The following is a 22082-nucleotide window of genomic DNA, read 5'->3' on the forward strand; positions in this document are numbered from 1 at the left end:
ATCCGGCTGTGGGGCAGGATGAGGCTGTGGGGCTGCAGCCCCTCACCCCGCACACAGGAGCACTCGGCACTACCGGCAGTGACCCGGGCGGTCTGTTGGCTCAGCACCCACGGCCATCCTTCGCTAATCCCGGCAGGATCCCCCGGCCCCTCTCCCCCGGCCCCCCCTGCCCTCCCCCGGCCCGGCGGGCCCGGACTCACCGCGGGCCTCGGCGGCAGCAGCAACAACAGCACGGCCGGGCTGAGGAGGAGGAGGAGGCGGCAGAGCCGCTCCATGGCTGCACCGCGGGGCCGCTCCGCCCGCTCGGCGCTGCCTCCGGACCGGCGCGTCCGGCGCTCCCCGCAGCGGGCGGGGCGGGCGCGGGGACCGCCCGGCCGGGGCACCACGTCACCCGCGGGCGGACGGGCACAGGGACCGCGCTCGGGGACCGCCCGGCCCGGGGGCTGCGCTTCCCGGGGGCCCGGGAGCGGCCAGAGACGCTGCTGCCGGAGCCGCCCCGTTCGAGCGAGCCCCGACCGACCCGTCGCCTGCCCGGGGGCTCGGGCGGCTGCCCCGTGGCAAACCGAGGGCTGCGATGGCAGCTGGCTGCTGCTGCTGCTTTGTTCTTATCAACAAATACCGAAATTCAGGCGGCACGAATTTGCACCACCGTGCCCGGGACAATCGGGTGGTCAGGCACTGGAATAGGCTGTCCAGGGAGGTGGTGGAGTCACCATCCCTGGAGGTGTTCAGGACGCGTCTGGACCTGGCACTGGGTGATATCATTTTAGTGCTTTAGGGGTTACAGCTGCTGGGTTGACAGTTGGACTTGATCTTAAAGGCCTCTTCGAACCTTCATAATCCAACCTTCATAATCCTATGATTCTAATTTCCTTACTCATTTCTTACTTTCAGGACAGATCAGGCCAAAGTTATTTGGCATAGCCTTTGTCTTGACAAACTCACTGTTGACCCTGTGCTGTGCAACACCTTAAATAAATGCGAAAAAAACCCATCATGCCCCTTTGAACCAAAAACCTGATCCAGGTTCCTCTGAACCGATAAAAATAAACACAAAGTACTGAATCAAATGAAAGAAGCTGTAAAAAGAGTAAATTTAGAGTGCCTGGCAATGGCCCAGCGTTCAGCCACCTATTTATACAAAAAAGCCACTTTGTCCTTGTACATATTGTTTGCTTTTTAAACTGATATCACTAATGGAGCTGCAGAACACATAGGGCCCGGCCATGCCATGTGCACACACACCATCTCTCTTTGATTGCGGGCAGGAGATGTAATTATCACCCAGAATCACAGAATACCCCAAGATGGAATGGACTCACAAGGATCGAGTCCAATTCCTGGCCCTGCACAGGACACCCCAACAATCCCACCATGTACCTCAGAGCCTTGTCCTAATGATGACCTGACCTGCAAGCCTGAATACATAAAAACATGCTGGAGCTACGAACCGCACTGTAATTTCAGTTTTCCAACGGGTTTCTTTAGGGAGGCCTTGGCTTTAAAGCATTCAGGCAGAAATTCAGGCAGAGAACAAGCAGACCACTGAACACACTGTGTGTGCCCTGGCATCCTGCTACATCACGGGAGGAGTTTTTCAGTTGCTGCACAAACGCTGCATGTGCTAATTCCAAATTGGAGTTATTTAACATTAGTGTCTCCCCACTGGAAACAGGAAAAATGACCAAAAGAGGTGCTGAGGAGGCGCAGAGGGCCGAGCGTTCCCGAGCGCCCTCCGCTCCCGGCACCTCCCTCAGGAACCACCTCAGCACCCCCTCAGCGCGGGGGGAGCTCTGACCGAGAGCCTGAGCTTTGATGTTTTTAATATCGAGCCCTATTTCCTCACAGCAACAGAGCGCTAGAGCTAACTACGAAAGAATACAACTACTTCGGAAAAGGCGAATAAAGCTGCCGCACACGCCGGGGGGCGGCGCTAGACCACCGAACCCCTCACGGCACCAGCTCGCACGCACAACGCCCCCTCAGCGCTCCCGCCCACTGCCCTCACGCGGCCCCGCCCACCCTCGCGCACAGCAGGACCCGGATCAGCACGTGACCCCAGATTCGAATCCTATTGGAGAACACGAGGAGGGCGGGGCCGCCACTCTATAAAGGGGAGCGCGGGGGATGCTCGGCCTTTTTTCCTCCTGCGGCAAGGGAGGTGAGTGCAGCTCTGGGTTTGGGGGCGGGCGGGCCTGGCCGGGCTGGGCCGCAATGATGTCTCTTGACACGTGTTAGACTGCTGATATACGTGAAGCAAACCTACTACTGAGCGCCCCGGCTGCGCCCACCCCATGGGGCGGCCGGGGTGAGGCGCGTGTGTAACCTCCCCTTTACCTTCCGTGTCTTGCAGGGCCCGTGCGGAGATCGGGATCGGCGGTAAATAAAGCTGTGTGCCCCAAATCGTGTCCGGCTGGTTCTTCCCGCGCGGTCCCGCACTGCCTTTGACCCGGCGGTGCCCGCTCGGTGCCGCCGGCCAAGCAGCGGTGCTACAGCGAAGGCTTGTTCATAACTGGGGCCGCTCGGCACCTCCCGGGCGGCGCTTTTAAAAACAAGTGACATTTGCGGGCCAGAGCCGACCTGTGCCACCCCTGCGGGGACACACGGATCGGGGACGGAGTGTACAAACTTTGCTGTCCTGGATGGAGCCCATTCCCTGCTGGAGAGGGCGGTGCCAGCGAAAGCAGCTCCGGGTCACTTAAATCAAAATAGCCCGGGGCAGGAAATTTTTTCCTGGGGTAGTTCAGGTTTTAGCTGTAAAAGGGACTTGGAAAAACTAACCCAAGTCCTGGGATGACTGCCAAGCTGTTGCAGGAATAAAGCAGCTGGGTGAATATGCAGGAGACACACATCCAGGGCTGGGGGTCCTTTATGCACACAGAAAAAAATGCCAACTTGAAATAAAATAGGAATTTGACTCCTGCAGCTATTTAAAGGGCCTCTGTTTTTTCCATCTGTTAATACTGGTGCTAAGGGTGTCCTGCAGACAGAGGAGAGGTACAGTATTTTCTGTAAATGTAATATATAACCACTCTGTCACGAATGGACACAAAATAGTAGCAGCAGAGTCCAGGCAGACTGTAAAAGATGATCAAGCTCACAGAGGCTCTTGAAGTTAACAGAAGTGCAGACTTAATTGCTGGTAATCCTTTCAAGGTTTTCACAACTGTAAAATACATGATTTTAAAGCACATGCCTCATATGGTAACTAAATACTGTGATTAATTTAGTTTAAGGACAGTAAAATTAAATTTAGGCTTTTAAAGCTATAACAGTCTCAGCACTGGTTACCCCTGGAATCACGACAATCACCAAGTACATGTATATAAAAAAAAGACTGCAAGCATATGGCACACTCAGCAAACTGCCTTTCTAATGAAGTTTTTGGAACAACTTGCACAACTTGCACAGGATCATGGCTAAGTGCTGTAGAAATAAAATTTAACTGAATTGTTGGACATGGGATAAATTTATTTAATAAAACAAAGCAAGCAGATTGTAGTTACCCACAGTTTATGAAGTGCAATATGACAATCTTGTGTAATAAGTCTAAATCTGTTTACACATTAGTGCATCTAGTCCTTTGACTTAAGTTATTGCACATAGAAATTAACTCATAGAAAAGACCTGCGTAACAAGACATGCAGACTTCATGAAAGGCAAATAATGCCTACAGAATCAGCAAACCCCAGAATATACACAGCCTGGAATGGTCAAGGAGGAGTTCAGGTAACAAATATAACCTACTAATATTTCAATTAAAGGTAACCAAAATAGGTGTTCAAATATAGAATTAATTTTAAATATATTAAATGCTAATTTTCTTTTTTTTTATGTTTCAGGCAAGGTGCTGTTTAAAAAACCTTCAATATAATAGCTTCATTTAGAGATGGTAAATCATCAAGTTGTACATGGAAATTTTGATTTACATCAAATGTGACAACACAACGTACAAAAAAGTTCTTAAAAAATTCTAAAAAAAAAAAAAGCAAATCATGTTATAAAAGGAGAGCCAAAACTCACCTTCTTTGTAAACTAAAACGTTTTCTGACATCCATGAACAGTTGGCAACACTGAGCATCAGAAAAATATTACATGTGTTAAAGAGTGGATATGTAGTGTTCGAATCTTGCATTTACTGCATACATTTAGCCTTGAATCATTACACCTGACTGAAATAAAAGGCAGTTTCCCCTTCCCCCTTAGTTTTGGCCATTAATTAGCAGAAATCTTTAATCATGATCAGCTCGAACAACTGCAACGCTTGAATTCCTAAAAACCAATGCATGGGGGTCAAAATCTGTCAGCCACAGCTGTTCCACAAACACCAAGGGATTTGATGTCTGGGGCTGTAACAGGAGGATTTGGGCCCATGCTTTGGGTGTAAACACAGTGCAATGGAAAAGACTCACAGCAACAAACTCCTCAGAAAGAACTCGGTGTTTCATCGTAGCAAGAGGCTCTAAGCACAGTAAGGTAACTACTCCTGGTAATGTGCAGTGTTGGCATTTTGTGTGTGTGCTCATGTCTTGAGAAACATTCAGAATTAATCAGGAACCAAGGTGATTGTACCTCACTATAAGGCGGCTTGCTGTGGTTTGGTCTCATGGCTTTACCAACTTTTTTCCTCCTCGTTTTACAAAGATCTGACAGTCCCACCTTCACTGATAGTTGTGTTTTATGGCTACTTGCTTCCCAAAAAAAGCACAAGTTCTGTATGAAAAAAGTAATATGTATATACCCCATTGAATCACAATATTACCTATACATCCAATTTACATTCTTTTATCCTGAAAGCGTTTCATATTTCGATTGCTTGACACAAGCTATTGACTGCAGAAGTGAAAGAACATAAAACAGTTCATTCTACACCTCCAACTGCCTGAGAAAGAAAAAAATATTCTTCCAGTTTTATAAATTCATTCCTTATTTAGGATTTTTTCCCCATTTGGCACGCAGTTCCTTTGCTGCCAAACAACTTTTCAATGCTTTAATGCACATTAACAGAGCACGAAAACAGAAGCTGAACAAAAGGTGTGTCAACGAGCTCCTTGATCTATTACATTTCAGTTCCTCCTCCCTCCCCCAAAGAACAGGTCATTTCAGCCTCCCAGTTAAAATCCTGATGGCAGCCAGTACAAAAATAAATCAACAGCTTAATGGAATGGAACTTCGTGGAGCTGAAGTACACGGGAACAATAACCAGGCAAGTGAGCACAAAGGTATGGGCACAGTCCTGGGGAGGGGGGAAAGTGGCACAAGTTAAGGATGAGAACTACAGCACAGTTTATAAAACCATGAGAATAACTTTTATAATACTGTAAACTGCAAGAGTCTTCACATGTCATGGTTGATCAGAGGCCTCCGTGCTCAGATCTTGAGGGCACGTGGACGAGCGGGGATCCATGGCTGAGTGCATTAAAGGAATATAAACATCATCCATGTTTGGCATGACAAAGATTTTCTGTGAAAAAGACACAATTAAATCAACAAACTTCATATGTCACTTGAAACCTTGGGTTTTCCAATTTGTTTAGTTAAAAAATGCAACAAATTTCCAGACGAGAGATTCTCGAGTTCAGCATTGTTCCAGTCAGTGCAGTGCCCATTAATTCAGGCCATTGTGTTGTGTTACACTTGTAAATGAAACTCAGAAATATCAGTATTTTTGCAAATTCCATTAAATTAAAAAGGTACTACAGAAAAAAAATCACCACCTTTCCCCACTCTGTTGCTTTCTCAGCTCTTAACCCACGTACTTTCACACTGAACTTTTAAGTGAGATAAGTGGTTTTGATTTCTGGTCAATTGTACAGCTGGGGTCCAGAATCCATGTGGTCAGTCTTCCCATCCTGCATGTATTTGGAGGTTTTTTCCTATTTTACACTACAGTCAATGTAATTATTAAAAATTATTTTCAATGAAGTAGTGACAGGACACTTTAGTACCTCTCCTAGTATCTGTTCTTCATTTTTGAAAACAGTTGGGTGCTCTTATCATCTAAGAACACCTAGGATCATGGTTTTATTTGAGTACTACAAATTCTGTCATGGTACCTATTTCAAACAAATGGCTTATTATCTCTAAAATTATTCTGACCAGTGCTAAAATAGATTTCCACCCAGGCCTACACACAGTCTTGAGACCATCACAGAAGGCAGTTTCACCTTCGTCTGTCCCACGAATGGGAGCAGCAGAGGACACCATCTAACTTCAAATTAAATAGTTCAAAACTATCATCAATGAAATGAGGATGTAAAGGAAACACACCTGGAACTCCTGCTCCAGTTTCCTCGCTATCCAGTCTGTCACATGAACCAGAGTCACTTCTCTCTCTCCAAGTTTTGGCCGTGCTTTTAACTCCAGGTAGGGAGGCCTTCGGAAGCCGTACCTTGGGAGAGCACAGAGCAGGTTTTAGTACAGACACTCCAACAAAGCAAATATTTAAATGTGTAGCTCAATTTCCTCCTAATAGCAATTCCTACCTCATTTACAACTAGTCTGTTCTCTTCCAGAACCCACTTCAGCCAGACTTTACCTTTTTTGTCATCTGCAATCCCTTCAATAGCACAACCTGCAACTAAGTTCCTCTTACCATATTCTGTCAGTGGGTGGAGGTGGAATGTTAATCACTAGTGTTCCTCTGCACTCCTGGACTTCAACTGTTAGCAGCAATGGAGTATTGGAGACCTCTTCAATTTTCTTCTTAATAAACTCAGTCTCTGTTGCTTTCTGAAAGTATTTTGACTTGGTAATTTTATCCACAATTCTCATGAGCTTACTTGTCCGAGATCCTCCAACATACCTTTAGATATAGAAAAAAGGACTGTAAGGTAATTTTCTTAAACTACTAAAACAGCCATGGATTTTCTATTAAACCATTACACTTTGATGTAAAAATTCTAAACAGATGCATGACCAAGCAGCACCTACCAGAGCCTGCACCCAGTAGCTGTGTTCTGCCAGCTACAAGTGCCTGGCAGAAATTCTGTTCAGGCTGAACGCTCCTTCCCACATGGCACTGGAAACACAACGTTTTTTAAAACTGCAAATACACTTCCATCACTTATGCCAGCAAGCTGGCATGGGAAGTGACACCTTGTCTACTACCATTCCAACAAAACTGTCGAGACACTGATGCACCAAGACAGGCACAAATCATCAGCTTAGAAGGCCCAACTATCATGTCTAATTATTTAACAGTGTGTGCTGAACAGAAAGGTTTTCATTTTAAGGTACTGTAGCCTTTATGAGTATAAAGGTGTTGACAAAGAAGAGGAAAACAGTTTTAGCAGTGGGTGGAATGATATTCCAAAATGGTTAACTATGACTGCAAGAAGAGGGTTTTTCCTGGCAAACATGTCAGGCATTCCTGGCTTCTAAAACAGATTCTTTAAGGGCTGAATCTGTCTTTTCTCACCCCTATCTCATGTTGGAAATATACACTCCAAGAACAGCATATTTGGTATTTTCCACACACTACATCATAGCTAATTATGGCTCCTGATGTTATGTACCAGAGATAACCTTCCTCAGGAAATGACATTTTCCTGTTGGGGTGGGGGGGAACCAAAAACCCCCCACATTCTTACACAGACTTTTACAGAGTTTTCTCCTTAGCACAACACAAGGCAAGAAACTCCTCAGCTGATATAAAAAGGGTGAATTAATTTCAACTTTTGGATTTTATACTAGCTGTATTTTTACCCAGAGAAAGTAGTTACTCTCTCATCAGGTCATCAGATTCTATAGTGGTAGTAATGCAGATTCTTTCTTTCAGTATTCTACACAAAAATTCTTCATTTTCTCTCTTTGCCCTCTTGATAAAGAGCTCTCTATATGATCTATGAATTTTTAGAAGATATTAAATGCATCAAATGCAATAATTTCTACAACTCTTCACATAGTTTTCAAAAGTGTACAGGAATAAAACTGAGGAAACTCCCTGGAACGTTTTGAATAAGTCATGAGTCTTCTGGTACATTCACTGTAAAAATCAGGGTTGTGTTCAGTCATAGGAAACATTGTGATTGTCTGAGACATTTCTGGCTGACTACAGCTTTCTCACTGCATAGCACAATTGCAATCAGATGCAGAAAGCCAAAAATCAGAACAGCAGCCAAAACAAGGAATGACGTGGCAACGCTGATGTTGGGAAACATCCTCTGGAACTCGTGCACAGCATCAGAGGGCACTATTGCACAGCCCAGACACTCAGAGAGCTCCAGAAATAAAAAAAAAAAAATAAACCAACCAAAAAACCCCACCAAAAAACAAGAAAAAAGCCAGCAACACAAAACTGAGAAGAAAGCGAGGCTTGAGAACAGTTGTTTCCTTTAAGAAAAGACCACACTGGAAATATGGATCAGCAGGATCAGCATGGGTGTAACACTGCATACAGTGTTTCGAGTTCACACACAAAATCCTGTTCCTGGCTCTGCTACCAGGCAGGACATGCTGGGGAAGGTCCTCAGAGGTGCTCTGGCCCCGTGACTTGGCTCTCATGGCCAAGAGCCTGGGAGGTGGCCAGTGGAGCTCAGGACAGGTCCCTGGGCAGTGAGCAGTGCTCCCAGGACAGGTCCCTGGGCAGTGAGCAGTGCTCCCAGGACAGCACAGCACTCAGCACAGCAGCTCCCTTTGTTGGCAGCACGTGGCTCCACTGCTGCTCTTTGCTCTGCAGTTGTTTGCTTCCCTGCCAGGATATCCTCACACTCTGTGGGGCACAGAGCACTCCAGGACTGAGCAAGGTATTGGGTCTGTGGGGGAGGGAAGGATTAAAGAGCTCACCCTTCTGCTCCTGGAGTCACCTGCTTCTCTCCTGCCAGCTCAGGAGCATCATCTTCCTCTGAAGAGCCGGCGCTGGAGGATTCCTCATCGCTGTCTGCAAGACAATACGCCCTTGGCCTGAAACTGAAACAATGCAATTCCCAGGTCAAATGTAATATCCTGAAATAGCTTTTCATCCTGTACAGCTTTGGCTGACATTACATGACTGAACTATCCCCTCCTCTGTTTTGTAAGCACTATCTGAAAGAACAAAACCAAAACCACTCTGAAGCCAGGCTGGCAGAACTACATTCAAACCAGAAAATCTGTTTTCCCCAGCGGAAGATAATCCTGCATGAAAGAGGTTGGCAGGGTGGTGGCTGTTTTACATATTCAAATCAAATGTGGAGATTATTCGAAATAATTATTATTGGAAAAAAATAATTCGGAAAAAAAATTCAATTTCGAACTGAAAGCATCTCTGCTGCTGCTCGTGGCTTTCCATGGGTTGAGCAGAACGGAGGCTGGACAGGTAAAACAACCTTTGAATATCATGGGGGAAAAGTAAAGTAATAAAATCAAACAAGGGCAGCTCTTAGGGTACAAAATACCACCCGGTAGTAACTAATTCCTAGACTTAAACCTGTGGAAGAATTTAGGTACAATCACAGGAAAAATTTCAAATCTTTTAAACGGATTAAAATGAGGGAAGGATACAGTGGATACACTTCAGTATGAACAGATCTCTACTGAAAGCAAGAGCCTAAAACAGTTACACAACACAAGCTTCAAAAGCATATGGCTTTAGCCCTGGGGACTATACCCAGCACTGTAATTCTCTACAGCATGTTCAGAATACAGTTTATAGCTGTGTCTTCTTTCTTTGTGTGTGTGTGTTCTTGGAAGTGTATCTGAAGCATTTAATAACCTCACACAGGGCATGGACTAAGGCTACTGCCTGATATTCTGTACACAGAACAAACTGGTGGTTGCTGCATGAAGTCCTAATGAAAAAGGACAGCTCAAGTGCAGCTCCCAGTGCACAGGACTCCTTCCCAACTGGAGAGTAACCCCAGGACCTCTCTACACTGCAGAATTTCCTAGCCAGGGTATGGAATCAGAACTGCAAACCTCTTCTTACCCAGAGCTGTATTTTGTACCTGCAGAGAGTGAAGGCACACACCAAACTGAGCCACCTCCCTGGGGACTGGGGGGTGGTGGATGGTTCCTGTCACTGGCCCAGATAGCAACCCTGGAGCTGGTTCTCAGGGAGAAAATCACATTTTTAGGTCAGACTCAAACTACACGTTTTCTACCAGGGTGTGACCTCGCTTCACTTTCCTGTGCAGGCTGTACCACCCAGCTCAAAGCATGCCCAGAGCATTCTCAGGGCTCTCAAAGGTGTCACCTTAAACAAGGTGTTTGATTTCCTAGTTAAAGGTGCCTCACAAGCACCGACCAGCTCAGACCTCAGGATTTCCTCGCATTAAACAAAGCAACAATAAATAAGCTTGAGTGAGATTTCAGGGGCTCTCTGCATACAATGGACCATTTATACGACACAAACATTGGCAGAATAAACCCACTTTGGAGCTACAGTATTGTTCCCGTGCAGATTGCACAATATTTTATGAATTGCCATTTGTCAGCTTGTTTTTATGTGGTCCAACACAGCCAAAAGGACTGATGGGGTGAGAAGCTGTGGTAAATTTGGGTTAACCTGCTGAGTTTGCCTCATCTTCTGTATGGCAGAACCTTGTGCTGTATTAATTTTAGGAAACTGGCAATTAAATAGTTTCCCACCCTCTTTGAGAGTTCTATTTTCTTGAGAGGGCATTATCAAACTTATCTCAGGATGTCTCACTTCTGTTTCAAACAGCAAGTGCAACACAGACCCGTTTGTATCCCTTTACACTGACAACATCCATGGACAGTTAAAGCCCAGAGCTGTTTCCCCCCTCCCTCTTGGGTGCCTCTCTTACACCAGTTTGTGGTTACTGCCTCTCAAGAGATGGTTTGATCTGGGCTCTTGAGGGACACAAATGAGTGTCAGCAACCAACATTCCTCACTTTACAACATGATCATGGATGCAAACACATGCAGAACAGTTTGTCACAGTAACTGCCAACTGATAATTAAAAAAGGCAGTAAAATTAAAATTAGCTAACACAATGGAAAGCACAGATGAGAATCAAACTGTTCTGTACTTCTCTGTCTTTGCTTATTTTTTTATAATATCCATTGTATTGAAGGGAAAAAATCAACCAAAAAAGCCCTCATTTAAACTAGAATACATTAGGCTGCTCTTTATGTAAAGCTGGTACCTGGCCCTGAGGTTTGAAACATCCCAGCCCCGAGCAGGGAGCAGAGCTGTTAATGCTGATACCTCCAAGCAATCGGTTGCTTGGCTACAGGCACTTCCATCTGCCTTGCTGGGGGCCCATTGCTCAGCCAGCAGCAAACTGGTTTTTAAATATGAAATCAATGCGTTCACTAATTATTTCTGAGGCCATTTCTGCACTGAGCAGATATGAAAATACACAAAGAAAATCCTGAAGGGATGGGGGAAGGAAAGCAAGAATTTGATTTGTATAGACATTGCCTTCTCCATCCCCCGTTTTGGGGGGGGGTGGGATTAAAGGGATTTTGAAAAATTTGCACCTACCAGTTACACTGATGTAAATTCAGAAATATTTATTTCAAGCAGTGACAATGGGAATCTGGGTCGATTTTAAATCCTCTGAATTTCTACCACCAGTGTATGAGATCATTCAGCCATTAGGTTTTTTTCACATTTATTTTCTTGTCATGACTGCATTGAAATATAGGGCTGCTGTAAGTATTACCTCAAGATATCTCAGAATAAATGGTCAGAGCTATGACATGAGCATACAAAGCATCCAGTATCTTCATTGTGAAAGACCACGACATTTTATTCATAGCTAAACAAATGGCCAGATTTAGAGACTATTTTCTCGATTTGTGCACACTAAATCAGAGACCACCTACTGTCCAGGGACTGCAGATTTCTTAAGCAGAAAGAGAACACAGCACAAAAAGAATGAACACTCCACAGCTGATGGGAGGGATATCTGACAGGTGTCACTCACCAGGTTAATACAAATGGACAGACTGATGACACTCAAAAATTCCAACAAATCACAAAAATGAGAGGGAAGGCACAAATACAAGAGAGGTAAGTTACTGTATAGTGTTTCTTAATTAGTTTATCTACATAAGGCATTTCACTGAGACATAGCAGGGAAACAGAAGTGGGCTATGAGGAAAAATAGAGACTAAAGCAGTGGTGTGATTACACCCATGGTGCAATAAAACTATTGAAAAAGTCTCTTCTTAACAATTACAGCCTATTTACCTTCCCCATTGTTTACTCCTCCATGGTTTACAGCTGTAGTTGTACCATGCTGTAGTAGCCTGTTACACGTGTCTACCTCCATTTCTGCCTCTGTGCATCTCTAGTATTCAAGCTTTACTGTCTAAGACCCCAAATCAAGCCTAAGACAAACCTAAATTTTAGTTGCTGCACATTTAAAATCCTACTAAAAATATATAAAAAAATAATTGTATCACAAAAGCCTTTTATTAAGATGATTATCAACGATGCAATCAAACATTAAAGCTGCACAGAAAGGCCACGTTCTATGCTCACGTGTATGAAACCCCCCCAGCTCCTTTCAATCTACTGCAGAGCCAGAGCTGCTCAGACACAAGGAAAATCCCGCTTTTTCACAATGAAAGCTCCAGCTTGGTTCCATCAGTGCCATCCCTTACCCTTCTCTGCCGATCTCACCAACTTTAAGGGCTTCACCAAGAGGCTCTTTACCGAGTTTGGTCAAGTTCATCTTGGTCTCCAGGGTCATTAGAAAAGATCCATTGTAGGACATTTCCAAATCAACCCACAGTCCTAAAATAAACAACACAAAGATGTCACTTCAAGAACAATCACAAAGCAAGCTTTCTGTTCATATTAAGCTCACTGAACAAAGTCAGATGTAAATCAAAGCCACCCTGAAAAACAGCAATCTAAAGAGGAGTGTGATTTACACATACCTAAACTGCTTAAGAGATCAGAAATGAGATAAAGAACAGAGAATACAATCAGGGATTCACTTCAAAACTATTTACAGCATTGCTCCAAGCCATACAGTAATGGGGACACTCCTCTACTGACGCTGTCCAAACAAAGCACAACTTGAAATCCCAGAGCAATATTGCTTGTGTCACATCACAACCTGCTGACTCCTGTTTTGCCAGTGGTGGATTGAAGGAGTATGACAAGGTTCCCTCAGTAACTGAGCTACAGGCATTCTTTCATTACTCACAGCAAACAGGGTCATTACTTTGACAACTCTAGATCTGCAGTATTACACTAAATCTTATTGTTGTGCAGAATATTCACCAAAAGAATTGTCTTGGGAATAGCTGCAAGATTAGGTCCTGCCTCTTGAGTGACCCCCTGCAGCCCCATGGACTAAACAAAGCTGTAGGTATTTGTGATTCAGATGCTAGAAATCAGATGCCAATAAACACAGATTATACATCTTCCTTTTCCAGACATTGCAGCTGCACAAAAACAGTACCTGGCACATCAACCACTGACACCTTCTACTTTCATTTACTTATTCAGAAGCAATTAATGAAAATTACTCTTTGGGTTTGATTTATCTGTAAAAGTCACATTTTATTAGATAAAGAACTACTGTTTTCTGCAAAAACATGTCAGAAAAACAGTACTGTCCCTAATCCCACTGTTTCTGTTTACAGAAATACAGGCAGCTCCCAAAGGCCAGGCCACTGACCCCCTGTGAGGTTCCATGCTGGAAGCAGGATGAAGGCAAGCTGGTGCTTTACTAACCCAAATCACTCTTTTCCCTCACACAGTGTTTCTAACACTGTTCTAAAACCAAACACAACAACTCAAACACAAGCTTATATATATATTTTTCCTCTTTACAATGAGAAAGCAGCAGTAAGATCATGAGAAACAAGGAAAACCAGCTAATCAATGAGTTGGCACAATTCAATCATCAATGTTGTTTTAACAGTAGATCAAATTAAGCAAAGGATGCCATTACTGAGAGGGAAAATTTCTTCTGGCCAGAAAACGTTCATACGCATTTTCCAGAGGGAAAAGGGGAGGGAGAGGAGGGAGAGGGAGTGAAGAATTGGGCAGATGGTACAATTTATTCAGAATTTTCTGGTTCCCTAGCCTTGAGAGAATTACAGTAATGCCACAGCATATGCTGTCACCCAAATAGGACTGTATTAACACAAACAAGATTTTTTTTCTAACACTGCCTGCTAACAAATGGAGTTACTTAGAGAAGCCATATAATAAAAAATATTTTCCTTGTAATCAAGCACAGGTTAAAAAAAAACTTCTGGATGCAACAAAGCACTTCACAATTAGTAACTGCATTTTAAAGCCTCACAAAAGGCTCAAATGGCTCAAAAATACCTCAAATGACTGAATGTCTCGAACACTTAAAAAACCCAAAAACCTTAGAAATGTTCATTCTGGATACTGCCCTGAAATTTTAGGGCTTTTTCCCCCTCATATTCCCCAATAAACCAAGTGGTTTATCATAGGTCAACTTACCAAAAATGCATTTATCCTTATGAGAACAAGCATTTCCAATTACCATACCCTTATTTAAGTCCTTTTAAGTATAATTACACAACAAGTTATTTCAGTAATTATTCACTGCAAGCTCTTAGAAACTAAGAGTTCACATATCATCCAACAGGGTGGAAGAAGTTACAAGGATTAGCAATTCTCCCAGAAATGCTTCCTTGTCACAGTTTAAGTGAACAACAAACTGAAGGAATTAATTGATCTCATTGCTGTTTCAGCAATTAATGGAAGCCAAGTCTCCTAAATCCCATCTCATGACTTAGAATTCCAGCCTTTGGTTACAACTGAAGTTATGAGAACAGAGAAAGGAATTCAAGAAATGTTTAAATCCAGGCAAAGGGGAAACACTCTGACAAGAAGCCTGAAACGAAGGCTTGTTTAAAAAGAAACCATGAAACCACTTGGCAAGCATCACAAATGTAACAAGTTTAAAACGTTTTTTGTTCTGTAACACAAAATAAAATTTGTACCAACAGTGAAGTCACTTTGCTGCTGGGAACACAGGAGGATTTCATCAGTACTTGGAGAACCTGCTGTCCCACGCAGGGAGCATATGACAAGCAGCAGCAATATGTGTTAGTTCCCTAAATACTGATTGCACTCCAGCTTATTCCATCTATTCAGTTTTCATTTCTCTGAAAAAGACACATTTTCTTCCTCGTGACAACAAAAACCACTTTGCTCTTTTCAAACATGCTTTGTTTATAAAGCTCAGTGGCAAACACACTTTCCAGAAGTTGAGAGCAAAGCACCCCGTGTTTTATAGATAAAGCTTTTCCCCAAAGACTTGCACGTCTCAAGGAGATAAGGGCAAACAATAGCATTTGGGTACATAACTAATGTTATGTATGGCCAAGAGGATTTTAGTAATTCCCCAAAGTCTGTTTTGTTCTCAGTTTTATGAGGGAAAGGTTAGTGCTCACTCACCTCGTGCTTTCAGTCAGTGATCTGAGTGGCACAGAGCTCATTATCTACTCAAACTTTGCTCTGTCCATGTTTGTTATTGTTCCAAATATGCTACTGAGACTTGAAGTTTGGCTCATTGCTGGCCTGTAATTTAGAGCCTCTCCAGAATGTTTTAGCACTTGTACCAAGTATCTTCATTAAACCCTTACTATCTCACTACTCACTACCAAATAATGGTTTTAGTCCCATTTAGAAATTATCTTGGTAACTTCACCTAAGAGCTGAAAGAGCAGTTTAAAACAAAAAAAAGCTGCTTGCCATGCAATCCACAGCTGCACCACAACAGGTACTCCAAGGAAGTATTTCCCTTTATACCAATTAGAAATTTCTGCACCTTGAGTGGAGAAAATCAGACACAATTTAAAATTAAAAACTGCTCTGATTACGTCTTAGAGAAAAGACAGCATCTAGCTCTCCTCAGTATGTGGAATAAATACTTTTAAAGCTAAAAAGCATTATCCCAAGTTTTTCTGTCTTGTGAGACTACTTAAGTGACATGAGGATCCTCAAATATACTCCTGTGACCATATGCAAACCAGAAAGAACAGAAAACAAACAGTTATGATTCATAAAGCAGCAATATGAAAGTGATTCAGCTTTAAAAAAAAATCCATATTTAATAGTAAGGACATAAAATGATGCTGTATTTTGAAGTCTATTTTCAAAGCAACACTGTATTCTTGTTTTCCAAGTTATTACATTTTCTGAATCCGTGTTTTCAGAACAGAAGAACTTCTCTTTGGGAGCCAAACCTGTTTTGTGCTATGGTACAGAATCAGATCTGTCTCAAGGAGATGTGTAAGGCTCTCTGCAGTCCATGGCAGAGGATCAGATATGTGTCAGCTGCATGCAAATTTTAGTTTAGTTTAGTAATTACTGCCTATGGAAAGACATGATCACACTTCCACAGCTACAGAATTACTTTAGACCAAGCCTCACATAGAGACCTCTCAGTATCTCCTCAGCTCTTATTAAATGTATCTTCCTCTGATTAAAACATCCACAAGATAACCAGATCAAAATCCTGTTCTCCACAGGTAAAAAGGCAGGAATCTAGCAAAACCAGAAAAGGAAGCTTGTATTTTACCTCTGTGATCAATAGAAGGTTTGAAGGCCTGAAGGATCTTGGGCACTGCTATCCCCATGTCCAGCTCAGTCAGAGTCAGCTCATTCATGAAGTAGGGCAGCTGAAAGGACAGGAGATCAAAAATCAAATACATGTTATGGAACTAAACATTCATTTCCTGAGAGAGGAAAGGAAAACTTAAGGAATGGACTGAGCAGAAGTGCCACCAGTGAAAGAATACACATAATTGCACATATTTCTTCCAATTCTAGAATTTCACAGTTATCAGTTTCAAAATAATTTAGGGAGAGATTCGGCATCTGAACTTGGAATGTTTTTAAAACTATACTGAAGTTTGGATGCTGACCTTAAACCTCCAGCATGCTTTTTAGTCAAAGCATGTAAAAAGCTCCAGAAAGAAGTGTAAATCCTATTTAACTGTGAATAAAAAACAAAGACTTCTTTGAATTTTAAATTCAGGCACGTATTTTATCATTGCAGTTGTATCAACGTCTCGGCTACTTTTTATTTTTGACAAATTCTTTCCCAGCACATTGACTTGTAAATCTGTATCACAGTCTGGAATAACAGAGGCACAGAATCATGATGGTTTGGGTAGTTATTTACTTAAATTTCTAATTCATGGGAAATCTATCTTCTGTGAACAGACAGTGCTTTAACCCATTAAAATATATCCATTTCCAGTCTTTCCACTGAAAATGTTTCCACTGAGGTGTTTGGGTTTTCTACTGTCACAACTGTGGGAACAGGGCAGAATTGGGTTACTGCTCAGCTCCCAAAGCACAAGCAACACATTCTCACAGCTGGTGCTGGCAGCTACATTCCAGAGCTTTTGTCAGCAAGAAAACATCTTCCTTTGCCTTTAGGAACAGGCAAACTCCTCCCCAAGTACCAGGAGCTGAACAGGCCTGTGATTACCTTCTGCTGCTCAGAAAGGTTACAGAATGCAAGGGGAAGGCACAGGAGTCACTCAAAAGCACCTTCTGAGCTCGTGCAGCTCATGGAAGCTGCATCCTGGCACTCCACAAACAGCTCTTCCCATGACTGTTACTGCCACTGACCTGTCCTGCAAGCAGTGCATGTCTGAGGGACACAGGAACACACTGGAACTGTGGTTCCCTTATCTCCTCCACCTTAAAAGCAATCTCCTATTTCCCAAAGCAAGTTTCATCATTTATAAGCAGTTCTATTTATCCCTGAAGTACATACAGTAATACTTCTACTTTTCACATAAAAACCAGACAGACACAAATAGTTCATCCAGCTGTAGCTCATTTCAAAGTGAAGCAACCAAGTTAACGTGTTGAGATCCATGTGAGACTGAACTGGAATTCTGCATCACATTTATTTACTTGTCTTTTACATGTAAGTGTGAAGTAAGTCTTTCTTGTACTGTTTTAAAACTCAAAGACTGTTTGTTTCATTTCTCTCACAAGGAGTGTGTAGGGCAAGTCTCCAGATTAGGTACCTTTATTTTGCTTAATTTCATTTGGATCTTCTTTGACACTAGATCAGACCAATACTTTTCTCCTAAAAAATCCCAAAATATTCTTCCAAGTAGAGCATTCACCCAGGCCTCCTGTTCTTCCTCTTCAGCTTCCTCATGGGCATTTGGCAACTGGAAAACACAGAGCAAGTTATTGAGCCCTATAAATTCTATAAACTAAGGACAGAAAAGGCCTGTTTTACACTGGAAGTTCGGTGTTGGAGCCCAGGTCAGCTCAGAACACAAATGCTCAGCAGAGAGAGCAGCTTTACAAACACATCAGCTGTGCTGCCACGGGCCTGTCATCATCCTGACATGCAGCAGAGGGAACGAGACCACACAGATATAGATTGACCTCTGGCAATGAAATGAGAAAGCTGTATGTAATTTAACCCCTGGCAGAAAAAGCAGATAAACCCAGAGCGGGCAGACTTATAAATGTGTCTGCAGCAGAGATACTCTCTCTTCCCAGTCAGATCTCTACTCTTCCTTTGATTTATCAAAAAATTGGAAAGCAAGACCCCATCTTACATCCTTAAATCCAGTTCAGAAACATCACAAACAGACAATAAACAAACACAGTGCAGGGAAACACACTCTGCCTTTCAATGTTTGTAAACAGGATTCAGTAAACTATTGTTCCCTCTGCTGCATTAAAGGTTTTGTTTACAATCCAAGAGGATTATGTCTTGGTTTACTTGAGAACCATCTCAAAACACCTGGAAATATTATAACATTATACATTCAGATGCTGCATCACTGCCTACACACAAAGAAGCAAAGGCAGCTGAAATAGCTTTGGGTGTGTACACACACTACCATGTATTTCATTAAAACCAGGAGGTTTCCATGAAGGAAACACAACACATTGAATGTCTCAAGTGCCTGCAGCGACAGAGGAATTCACCACCTTCATTATTCCAGGCAGAGCTCCCGAAGCCAGCAGAAAAGCAGTGCTTTCTAAGACAGGCAGGTAGATGCTACAGTTCTGAACATCATTTCTTGGCAGTGCCTGCTCCCCAAGGCTGCAGCCTCCTGCTGCCAGAACTGCTGGGTGAGGAGGTTCTGCTGTGACGCAGGTTTTCCTGCCAGCTCTGCTCATCTATTTATAGAAGGATTTCTGACACGTGCCACATCCAGCAGAGAATTCCTCACTGCTTCAGGGGCTGTTGGGGGCTAGAATATCTGCTTTCCTGGGCGACCACAAGTTGTGTTTATCTGTATGCTATGCCACAGCCTCCTGCTCCTTTCTGGACACTGTATGAAAGTCTAGAAACCAAGGTGCACGAGAGGAATTACATTTTTAAATGAATGGTTATCGGACTTAACATTAAGGACCCATTTATTAAGAGTGTTGTACTGAATATTAAGGTTCTGTTTACTGAGAGTGATTCAACTGCAGTCCAGGAGGCCAAGGGATTAGTAGGAGCTGCAGACATTGTTACTGGTGTATCCTCTGGAGGACAAGCATTACCTTTTTCACAGCTGTAGGGCTGCTGTCTGCACTGAGCACTGGGCTACCTGAAGGGCTTTTCTTTTCCTGTGGAACACACTTTGCCATATAAATGTTGTAGTCCAGGAGCATTTTCTGCCTCACATTGCCAGCCAGGTCCTTGTGCTTGGGCTGGGCTGTGATCTCCTCTGCATTCCCCTTGCTGCCGCTCCGGCTGTGCGTGAGAGCTCCGGGCTGACTGTCAGCTCTGCTGTGTCCTGCCAGGATCCCTAAATTAAAAGGAATAATACCCATTTAACAGAGAATAAATCTGACAGCCATACAGCAGAGTGTAGGATCAAACACTAAAGGAATTAAGTTGTTTTGCAGATATAATTTATTCTGAAAAACCCCCAACATTCAGAGTAGTGCTTTCTCATTTTGAAAGGCTCAAAGTAAATCCCACTCCTGTGTGCTCAGGTGGTCCTAAACCCAAATGAGCCAATCCTTGGGATGATTCAGCACTCAGTAGGATGTGGGACTGGAGGAGTCAGCTGATCAATAGCATATTTAAATATGGACACTCACATATGTACAACACATGGCAGAATTCCCAACAGCCCTGCTGGGAACGCCTAAAATAAAAGTCAGGTGATTAAAATGTACCTATGACTAAACTTTTTTTTCCTAATCTAATTATAGGTTGTTACAATTAAAAGTACTATCAAAAGCATGTAACTATTAGAATTTTAATTAGCCCTTAATTTTGCATTTGGATTTCAAGACGTTATATGCCAGAAATAATGACGTTAACTAATTTTTTAAAAGCTTCTCAGAGAAGAAAGTCAGAAAAGTATGAGTCGTTCAGGTTTAAAATTATATCAGAGGATGGTTTTAAATTAATTTTTCAAACATTTGATCAATACTATAGACTAACACATGTGGTGGTTTAGATATATATATATTCAGATAGATAGATATATAGTGCAGGAATTCATAAACAGAAAAATGTGTTTTCTTGTGACACTAATCCATGAGAAAGCTCTTCATCATTTACAGGAGATTAGAGTGGAAGGAAGGATGGAGGAGGAAAGATGGGTAGTAAGAGATGAGTCTAATAGTGCAAATGTTGATGAGAAAAAAGTAGTTTGAACAATTCATCCTTACAAATACTACAGGAGTCATTACAGTCACTGAAAAATAGTGCATTCATATAAAATAGTTTAAAAATAGTAACAGTTGAAGGCATACAGCCAAGTATACAGCCAAGAGAGGAAAAGGCAGGGTGGGAAGGCAGGAATGAGAGGCCAAGATAAGGAGCAGAGGAGTGCCCTGGGTATTACTTGCCTGTAAAGATCACTGTGGTTCACCAAAACATAACTTTGGGTTGTTTCTTTTAACAGACTCTTACACCAGAACACAAAATGTGAGTACCTGACTTGCTCGCACACAGACTCGGTGGCTTCTTCGCTTCAGACCTCAGCCTCGAGGCGAGGAGGAACCTGCGGAACCACTCCTCCTTCTCCCTCCCTGTCCTCCCAAAGAGATAAAGCACTTGATCCTTTTGGCTACTGCACTTTGCCCCATCCTGAGGTTTCTTGGATTCTTCGCTGTTTGAGTCCACTTTTTCAGCAGAAGACTTTTCCTCTGCGTTCTCCTTCTCAGTCTGGGCCTTAGCCATGAAATCCTCCTGTTTAGCGAGTTCAATGCAAATCGGGTATTTCTTATTCCAAATTCGTTTCCGTGCCAGACTCTTGGGAACCAGGGAAATCTGAAGGATAAATGAAAGGGTTACATTAACTTATTTTTTTTCAGTTGTATCCTCTATGTTTTGATACTCACACAGAACACAAGAGATACAGATCCCACACTGGATCTGCTGAGTTTAACTGACTCAGCATTGCTGGTGGATGTCCAACCCACTGCTATCACCAGGTCTTTGGTGACAGCCATGGCCTTGGAATTAAAACAAGGGCCATTTGAGCAGCTTATACAATCATGTGGATTAGAAACTCTGTTTTAATTGAGATCTTATTCTCATAGATACAGAGAAAAAACAGAAAAAACAAGAACCTTGTTTCTGTGACCATGGGGTAGATAATGAGAGTCTAAACTGTGTTTTAAACTCAACTTTTCAAGCCCATCTCATGAAATTGAGCATTAGAAGTCCTTTCCCACATGGACTCAAGGGAATGGAGGGAGGTTTTCCTCACTGTCACCACGGTCCCTCTGTCCCTTTCCCTTCCACACTCAACTGAAGCCTGGTTTCCTCCCACATCTGCACTGCCAAGGCCCTCGACTGATGCAGCACATTAAGAAAATCCATTCTGTTAATAATGAGCTATTGATGTATTACTTAATACAATGCCAATGGAATCAACTTCATGTGGCAACTCTTCCCAGATTTGAGGGAGGCAAACAACACGTAGTGAAACCGCCCCAGCATTACTGTTGATGTTCCAACTGTAAAAATCCCCATCTCCTTCCCTGGACAGGGAGTACCTACAGCAAGTCACGGCTTTCCAGCCACCTCTTGCTCTCCCCTTTCACATTTCCATACAAAGTAGGTTCCCCCACTGAGTGAAAAGCAAATGTTGTCTGAGCTGCCTTGGGATAGAGACAACCACCAAAGATGATGAATTTTGGTGTAACCCTCAGAACAGTCCTGCAGTAATCTCGTGTGTGGGG

The 22082-nt window shown here is 43.0% G+C and overlaps 2 protein-coding genes and 2 non-coding genes across 4 annotated transcripts in view; 2 read left to right on the forward strand and 2 right to left on the reverse strand.

Annotated features, from left to right (window-relative positions):
• The window catches only part of ERN1 (endoplasmic reticulum to nucleus signaling 1), a 30759-nt gene extending 30444 nt beyond the window's left edge, over positions 1 to 315 (reverse strand). Inside the window, exon 1 of the mRNA XM_032706875.1 lies at positions 201 to 315. Within this exon, the coding sequence (XP_032562766.1) occupies positions 201 to 275 (75 nt within the window). The 5' untranslated portion in view covers positions 276 to 315. The remainder of the gene's footprint in view (positions 1 to 200) is intronic.
• Positions 316 to 2211: 1896 nt separating this feature from the next.
• Positions 2212 to 2274, forward strand: LOC116796480. Its single transcript, XR_004360381.1, has one exon. It is a non-coding gene; the product is annotated as a small nucleolar RNA SNORD104 (small nucleolar RNA).
• A 161-nt stretch (positions 2275 to 2435) lies between these two features.
• LOC116796483 lies at positions 2436 to 2564 on the forward strand. Its single transcript, XR_004360383.1, has one exon. It is a non-coding gene; the product is annotated as a small nucleolar RNA SNORA76 (small nucleolar RNA).
• A 1082-nt stretch (positions 2565 to 3646) lies between these two features.
• Positions 3647 to 22082, reverse strand: part of TEX2 (testis expressed 2) — a 43372-nt gene continuing 24936 nt past the window's right edge. Inside the window, 9 exon segments of the mRNA XM_032706874.1 lie at positions 3647 to 5464; positions 6271 to 6391; positions 6596 to 6805; positions 8788 to 8910; positions 12560 to 12692; positions 16477 to 16576; positions 17945 to 18094; positions 19437 to 19684; positions 20829 to 21165. Of these exon segments, the coding sequence (XP_032562765.1) occupies positions 5345 to 5464; positions 6271 to 6391; positions 6596 to 6805; positions 8788 to 8910; positions 12560 to 12692; positions 16477 to 16576; positions 17945 to 18094; positions 19437 to 19684; positions 20829 to 21165 (1542 nt within the window). The 3' untranslated portion in view covers positions 3647 to 5344.

Source organism: Chiroxiphia lanceolata, chromosome 19 (genome assembly GCF_009829145.1).
Source record: "Chiroxiphia lanceolata isolate bChiLan1 chromosome 19, bChiLan1.pri, whole genome shotgun sequence".
Classification (NCBI taxonomy): Eukaryota; Metazoa; Chordata; class Aves; order Passeriformes; family Pipridae; genus Chiroxiphia; species Chiroxiphia lanceolata.